Source organism: Melanotaenia boesemani, chromosome 19 (genome assembly GCF_017639745.1).
Source record: "Melanotaenia boesemani isolate fMelBoe1 chromosome 19, fMelBoe1.pri, whole genome shotgun sequence".
Taxonomy (NCBI): domain Eukaryota; kingdom Metazoa; phylum Chordata; class Actinopteri; order Atheriniformes; family Melanotaeniidae; genus Melanotaenia; species Melanotaenia boesemani.
The window spans coordinates 5,208,624-5,217,202 of NC_055700.1; the positions used below are offsets into that span (position 1 = coordinate 5,208,624).

The 8,579-nt window shown below is 39.3% G+C and overlaps 1 protein-coding gene across 1 annotated transcript; it reads left to right on the forward strand.

Annotated features, from left to right (window-relative positions):
* Positions 1-3,385: 3,385 nt before the first annotated feature.
* On the forward strand, positions 3,386-4,669 carry LOC121629630 (claudin-5-like). The gene has a single exon (XM_041969313.1). It carries the CDS (start codon positions 3,510-3,512, stop codon positions 4,155-4,157), a length of 648 nt encoding a protein of 215 aa, XP_041825247.1. The 5' UTR covers positions 3,386-3,509; the 3' UTR covers positions 4,158-4,669.
* Positions 4,670-8,579: the final 3,910 nt, after the last annotated feature.

Consider the following 8,579-nt stretch of genomic DNA (forward strand, 5'->3'; position numbering starts at 1 on the left):
ATTCTGGTCTCAATGAGATCCAGGCACGAACTTTCCATGGACTTCCAGGTTCAATGACGACTGATGTTATGGTTATATCAGAGAAAAGCTCCACATTAACATGGATCTGGAAAAATGTTTCTTGGATGTGCTTTTAGAAATATAATCCCCTAAATAATGAAAAAAATATGACAGGTGAAAATTTTCAGTTCTTTACAAGCTTTGTATTTTTCTGAAATCATTATGCAGAATCATCTTGAACAATGGATTTGAAGTCATTGGCAAAAATAAAAAAAAAAGAAGCCATTTTAATAATTAGTAGTTTTACTCAATAAAATCCAGATTATTACATCACGTAACATAATTTTTTATTATTAAAACTCTTTACCACATCACCACTGAGCAATAGAAACATGACAGCTTGAGGCATCAAGGCCATGTCCATGTAAAAGAAAGATTTCTGTAAGAAACCAAAACTGGACTTTGCTGCTGTTTTTACTGCAGATAATTAACATGAAATTTTCTCTATTTGTTATTCTACACATGACTGTAAATTTGAAACACTCATTAAAGGAATATCATGACTTTATGACTCAATTTATTGTACACTATCTAGCTTGGATAAGAAAAATCAGACCTTTTGATACCAAGAGAAAAAAGAGAAAAATACTTTGAGAAAATCATAAAATCACTTCCAAAAGGCATCAAATATCAACAGGGAGACTTTACCTTTAAACTAAACTGAATAAGGGTCATTGGTAATTCATCTGTAGAAGCGTTTCTCCGCTGATCGGGATCAGTCAGCTGATCGGGATCAGTCAGCTGATCGGGATCAGTCAGCTGATCGGGATCAGTCAGCTGATCGGGCTGATCATTTTCTGTGAGGTTAAAGATGAAACAGTTGTGTGTTTGCAGAGGAAAACATACTTTTAATAAATTGTGTCTACTTCCTGGTGAACAAACTTGTGGTTTCTGCATTTTCATGTAAGTGATTAAAAGTAATAAAAAGATGTTTTTAAAGCAAACATTCTTGTTTTTATGGCCGTCTAAATCACAAAGTGCTTAATGTGGCGATGAGAGCCTAGGGTATCTTTATTTTCTTTACAGTTGTACAAACTGGGTTCATTTTTACCAGATTGTTACTGGTGTTCAGCACGTTTTCTGTTAAATGCAAGAAAACAGAAGTTCAGAATCTTGTGTTAGAAAGCAGAAAAATAAAAAAATAAATGTAATGCTATTAAAAATCTATTCAAAGTATAATTTTCATGCAGAATTTATAAAAAAGTGTAGGAAAAACTATTACAGAATTTTATTTGAATACTTTGCATGATAAATAAGGGCAGTTTTTTAAAGGAAACATCCACCACTTTAAGAAGCAGAGCAGAAAAAAAAAAGGAAGCAGAGCAGGAAGGGAGGTGAGGAAATATATGAAAACAGATGCTGAGGTGGAGAAAAAAAATGCTGAAACAAGACAAAAAATAGGAGAAAAAAACAAAGAGGATTACAACATAGGACAAAAATCAGCAATTTTTTCTGTGTTAAAGTCATCTGTCAGTCATGAAACTGTTTAGTAATATTGAAAACGGGCAGCTATCAGTACCAGAACTTCCTACGTCTTTAAAATATCTTATACATGACTCTTCTATTAATCCCAGAGTTTATAACACGGTATATAGACTGTACTGTAGCACTGTTAATAATCAGCACCTTTTTGCTTAGTCATTATCTTACAATAACTTTCCTTTTCTAAATTAAGGTATGTAACAAACTGAAAACTACAGCATAAACATGCAGAAGCTGATCAACATCTGGTAGCTGCTTCACTGAAAGCGCAGCTTGTCACCAAGGCTGCTTAATCTGTCAGTGGTCTCATTAGAGCTCATGTAAACTAAAAATGGTTATGTTTGACTTTAGAATCATGTGCTCCAGCGGCACACAATGTAGATGCCAGCTCAGCTGAGCTGTTTGTCCTGCTGATGAGAACCAGGTCAAAACAAAACCCCATAACCCTTTTTACCCTCAGAAATGAAAAGAGAGTTGATGCAGGTCTTTCAGCAGAGGAGTAATGGAGGGAGGCATGAAGGAAGTCTCCTCATCCTCTGCCTGGTACATCCTGTGCAGTTCTGAGTATTCCTGAAGCAGGAAAATGGGTCAAAATAATAGAATGTGATGCAAACAAGGACATGTGGTTGGAAGATCTGCTGCACTCATTTTTGGATCAAATGGATTTCTGAATGTGCTGGAACACTTTTATCAACTACGTTTTCAAATTTACTCACCAGCCACTTTATTAGTTATACCTCGGGTTGGAACCTCTTTTTCTTTTTAGAGATTAGATTTTGACATGACAGCATGGCACAGTTGCTGCAGATTTGTTGGCTACACATGAATGATGAGAATCTCCACCACATCCCAAAAGAGTACCAATACCCAGGTAGGCTATGGTGGTTAAGCCATGCATAGTTGGTTCTATGGTCCCAAAGTGGGTCAAGAAAATACCCCACACACCATTACACCACCAGCAGCTTGGTGGATCAATGCTTTTTTTTCTGCCAAATTTTGAATATGGAACTGCAACAGAGACTCATCAGACCAGCAACGTTTCTCCATCTTCTATTGTCCAGTGTTGGTGAGTGTGTGTGAATTGTAGCCTCAGTTTCCTGTTCTTAGCTGACAGGAGGCACCCGGTGTGGTCTTCTGCTGCTGTAGCCCATCTGCTTCAAGTGTGAACGTGTTGTGTGTTTATATATGCTATTCTGGAGACCTTGGTTGGACCCAGTGCTAATCTGACTTCCTGATGCCTTTCTGTCCATTCTCCTCTAATCTCTGACATCAACAAGACATTCTGGTCCAGACAACTGCTGCTCACTGGATATTTTCTCTTCTTCATAGCATTCTCTGTAAACCCTAGAGATGGTTGTGTGTGAAAATCCCAGTAAATACTCCCACCAACAGCCATGCCACGTTCAAGTCACTTAAATCCCTTTTGTTCCTCACTCTGATGCTCAGTTTTTGAGTTTCAGTAAGTCTTCTTCACCATGTCTATCTGATAATGACTGATTAGATATTTTATTAACAAGCAGTTAAACTGGGGGAGTTGATAAAGTGGATGGTGAGTGCAGTTCACTAGAGTGATTTAAGTAGAAATGAACAACTTATGTCCAAGTTGCTCGAAAAGAGCAGCGGGATATTCGCAAATGTCACAATTTTTTTTAAAGAGTCACATTTCTGCTTCCTGGAGCCTGAGGCTGCTCTGAATTACGGGAAGGGCTCCACACATGCTGCGTGTGAGAGTAAACACTCACGCAATTGTGCGCGTGAGATGACGCTGTTGCACAACTCTGATTGGCTGTCTTGAGGATGCATTTGCTACTGATTGGACCAAAGTTTGTCGGTTTTTCTGTGATAAAGGTAGAGCCGCACTCAGAGCGCGCGGATTCGGTGATCAGACAGCTGAAAGCGGAGATCAGCGCGCAGGACACCTAATCTTACATCATATAAGAAATAGCACAGCACTGAGGAGCGGAGCCATGCTTGCTGAGTGTTTGGAGTTTTTGGGGCTGACGCTGTGCGCCACGGGCACGCTGCTGGTCGTTGTCGCGTGCGGGCTGCCCATGTGGACGGTGAGCGCGTTCATCGACGCCAACATCATGGTGGCTCAGAACATCTGGGAAGGTCTGTGGATGTCCTGCGTGGTACAAAGCACCGGCCAGATGCAATGCAAAATCCACGACTCGGTCCTGGCCCTGACGCAAGACCTGCAGATGGCGCGCGCCCTCACGGTCATCGCTGCTGTGTTGGGGATCGTGGCGCTGGCGGTGACGGTGACCGGAGCGCAGTGCACCAACTGCATCAAGGATGAGATGGTGAAAGCGAAGGTGGTGAACGCCGGGGGGGCGATCTACATCATCAGCGGGCTGTTCATGCTGGTCCCACTCTGCTGGATGGCCAACAACATCATCGTGGACTTCCACGACCCGCTGGTGCCCTCGTCTAGGAAAAGGGAGATCGGAGCGGCCATCTACACCGGCTGGGGCGCGTCCGCGCTGTTGCTGCTTGGAGGAACCCTGCTGTGCTGTTCTTTAACCCACGGAGCCAGAGAGACGTATGGCATCAAATACGGCCCCACCAAGTCGATCACAGCCAACGGAGAGTTCGACAAGAAGCACTATGTATAAAACGGAGAGTTCGCTTAGAAATTGGAGACGTTATTTTTGCATTTGTACAGTTGTTGCGCCTCTTTGCGCGCCGATGGATCAGAAGCTCGTGATTACAAGAACCAAAGAGCATGACTGTAAAAATTCGTGCAACTGTCACTGAACTGAATTTAAGTTTTTTTTTTTTGTTTGTTTTGTTGTTTTGCATTTATTGATGCTCCTAAAGGAGTTTACCCCTGCTTAGAGCATCACAGCAACTCAGGAGTAAATTCAGCTGTTCAGGTTTAGATGAGTGCGTTAAAGAGAGGCTGAGATTAGTACCACGTGTGTTCTTTTATTATGTTTCTGTACAGGCTTCACTGTAAACAGTTTTGTGGACTCATTCTTAAGATTTTGGTCTGTTCCCTCAGTGAAGCCTTTTCAGACTGATGTTACTCATGTTGTGATCAAAGGATGAGTGGATGTGTACAGTGTTTTTTATTTCTTGTTATTTGATAAAGAATTTTATTCTAATAAACACAGAAGAAACTGCACTTTAACTGTCTGCCTTTGTTCTTTATATATTGGATAAATATAGTAGATAAGTTACTTTGCATGTATTGGTTATATAAATCAATTAAGTAATATTAATTAATGAAAAGGAAAATTTTCAACTAAGTTTTAAAGACTATAGAAAACTGGAATCTGGAGGCTCTACTGTCAGATAATAAATATATAACAAAAATTAAATCACTTTATGTCCCGTAGATTATTTTCTCATATTTTCTGCTGAATTCTGGTGTTTGGTTTTATTTATAAGGTTTAAGATGATCTGATTAAACAGAAGCCAGTGGTTTGCAGTATAAGCATTGTTAAAAAGAAGAAAGAAAAATCAATGCACACTTAATCTGTAAAATAAAATAATTTATGCAGAACCAAAATTAAGTGAATAAGATTTAGTTGGAAACTTTCAATTTTACAAATTAAACAAGATTCTAAAAGGCTGCTTCATTTAGTAAACTTGCAGATAAATTGTAGATAAATTGATTTCACCTCATTCTGTAGACTAGAGCTTTACACTTTGTTTTTAGCTCCCATCTCTTTAAAGTCCCCTCCCAAAGGGCCCTGTCTGGTCTCATTGGTTAGAAACAGTGAACTGGATTCATGTTCACAGTTAATTCATGTTTGAGCCAATAAAAATGTATCACCAGGGAGGTTCTCTGTGCTATAGGGATGTCTTCCAGTAAAACATCTAAGGTGGTTAATGATGTATGACAAAAGGGCGGGATTGGATAAATGCTGGCTTCTTCCCACTCCCTTTGGAAGGACTTTTTTCTTTCTTTTTTCTTTTTGTAATACTCCTTTGGTTTTGTTTTCCTGTTTTCAATTTGTCTTTATGTTGAAATAAAGTGAAGTTTGAAAATGGCATCCGTTACAGAGATGGTTGTGTCATATAAACACTGTTCTAGCCTTAATCATGATGGCTTGGTTGTTTATTTTAGTGACGAACACAAGTATTTTAGCAAAGTATTATTAGGTCTATGTAACCAGATTTAGGTGTAAACTCGTGTAACTGACACTTTAATCTTCCAACCAACCTTTTTCTTCTTTACTCTGTGGCTTCATAACAGTGTTTTATTTCTCTACTGCAGGAGCAGTACTTGAGAGGACACTGTTATGGGTCATTTTTAAGTGTTCAACGCTAGATCATGGACTGCCCCCACAGGCTCATCCAGTAGGCATGATGGCTGCATCACTTCATCCTCCTCTCATCTTATGCTGATGCTCCCTTCACTCTGGAACAGGGTAAATCTGGACTCATCAGACCACATGATCTTCTTCCATTGCTCCAGAGTCCAGTTTTTATGCTCTCTAGCATATTTCTCATTGTCTGAATAATCAGAGCACTTCTTTAGTCTGAGTTATGTTTTCACTACCAAATATTTAAACAACTGTGCTGGTCCAGCATATCTATACTTCTCAACCTCTGTATAACATTATAGGAAAAAATTCTCTCAACATTAACTTATAGTTGTCAATCTAACCTTAGGAGAACTAATAGTTGAATGATCACTGCCTGCTGGCAGAAAAAGCAACTGCTGTAATGTAGAAGGTATTAAAGGACCAAGCAAGGCAGATATCTGGTGACATTGGTCCCAGCATGGTCAAGAATGGACAGAGATATGTGAGGAATAATTTATAAATGTGCAAATAGATTACTAAAAGGCTTGACCTAAGGGGTTCTTGGCTAAAAATCAGTCTGTGTTTGCAGTGAAAATGGGTTGGAAAATAACTTGAAACTTGCCTTTAAAGGCAAGACTGAGTTGTGTTCCAGTAAAAATACAGCTGCAAAGATACAATTCAATATCCATAAACCTCCAGGTGTGATGAATGAAAAGAGAAAAAATTAAGAAAAGAACTGAGATTGTGTAGATTAGCATGACAGATTTCAACAGCAGGTGTGTGTATTTGATTAGTTTGTACAAATATTGCAATCAATTTCTTTAATATGAGAGAAGGTGCCAGTTGGAGCTCATGATGTACAAAACACGGATTTTACATAAAGTCTAGAAATAACCCAGATCCTCTGATAATACCATATGAAATTAAGAAAAAAGATGCATTAAATGATGCTTAAAAAAAAAGAAAAAGAAAAAATCAGATAATTGTTTGACCCGCCCTGATGGAGCATTAAACGAGCTGCTTCAAACAATGCACCCAATTATCGGCTGGACCAGCACAATCAGCAGTCAGCAACTCCAGTGTCAGGAAGATTGGCCCAGATCTGGACCAGTCCAGCAATCAGCGTCCTCATGTGGATCAGCAGAGCGGAAGAGTATGCACACGCACACACAATTCACACAAAGTGGGTTGTGATTTGCACTCATGAACACAGTAAGTGTAAGGAAGTAAGGAAGATCCGGAGTCATTTCATAGTGAGGCTGGTGTATTTGTGGGTTTTTGTTTGGGACAAAGTAAACACAATCAGATCCAACAGACTGGAAACCATTCAGGGTTCAAACTAAACAGAAAAAATCCCCTCCTGCCCGATTATTTCAAGTCACCTTAAAAACAAGTTACAAGTGTTTAAACCAAACAGTGTAAAATTTAATGCAGTGAATGAAGCCAAATGAGGCAAAGATTACTGCCCAACACTTTTTTCACATTCAGTCATATGAAAGCCGAAACTCCTTTAGGTCTAAGGATTTATGTTTTCAGACATAATAAAAACAAACAAAAAAAAAAACTTCATCTGGTCCTTACCAGGTCTTCATTGAGGTAAACACGAGCTCAAAAACCCATCCATACTACTTCCATAAGACCTGGAACTAGGGGTTGTTTGTTCTGCTCAGCAGTATTCAGGTGTGTGCGTGAACACAATCAGCAACGATCTTACAGAATTGTTGCTGCTCATCATTCTGAACCTAGGGAGGATTATAAAGCCATTCCCAAACTGTTTGTGGTCCTAATTCTACAGAAAGAAAGCTTATCCACAACTGGAAAACATTCAAAACAGCTGACAATCTTCCCAGGAGTGGACATCCCAGCAAGTTTAGCCCAAGATCAGAGAAACGCTCAGAGAAACCACAAAAAACTAAGAGCTACATTATAGACGCTCCAGGCCACGGTTAGCATGTTAAATGTTACAGTTCATGACAGTACTGTCTGAAAAAAAGAAAAGAAAAGCACATCAAGTGTGTCTTGTTTGGAAGTGTCGACGGAGAAAACATCTTCTAAAAACAATATGGCGGCATCACTTAAGTTTGCAAAGTCACATCTGGAAAAACAGCAAGACTTTTGGAACAATGTCCTTTGGAGAAACCAAACCAAAGTAGAAATGTTTGGAGAAAAACAAACAGCATATCAGCACAAACACCTCATTCCAACTGTCAAGGATGGTGGTGGAGGAATGATGGTCTGGGTTTGTTCTGCAGCCACAGGACCTGGACACCTTGCAGTCATTGAATGGACCATGAACTCCTCTGGATACCAACATATTCTAGAGTTAAATGTGAGGCAATCGGTCTGACAGCTAGTTTGGCTGAAAATGGTTCATGCAACAGGACAATGATCCCAAACACAGCAGCAGAGATACAACCAGACCTAATATGCTACGGTGGGAACTTCGAAGGGCTGTGCAGAAAACTTAATTACCTGAAGTAACACTGGAAAAACAAGTGGATCAAAATTGCTCCACAACCATGTGAAAGAGTGATCATATCACAAAGGAACCCCTTACTTTTTTCTCTTAATTTCTAAGTTTGTTAAATAATTAATGACAGTGTAATATATTGTGTTGTGGTTTATTTGAGAATAAATGTACCTAATCTAAATGGTTTACCAGAATCTAAAGACCTAGCGAGTAACAAATAATTCTTATTATATCCTGATACATAAAACCTTAGATTTAAAGGAGGACACTTTCTTTTACAGACTGTTTTCTGTGGCCATCAAGGCACAAAT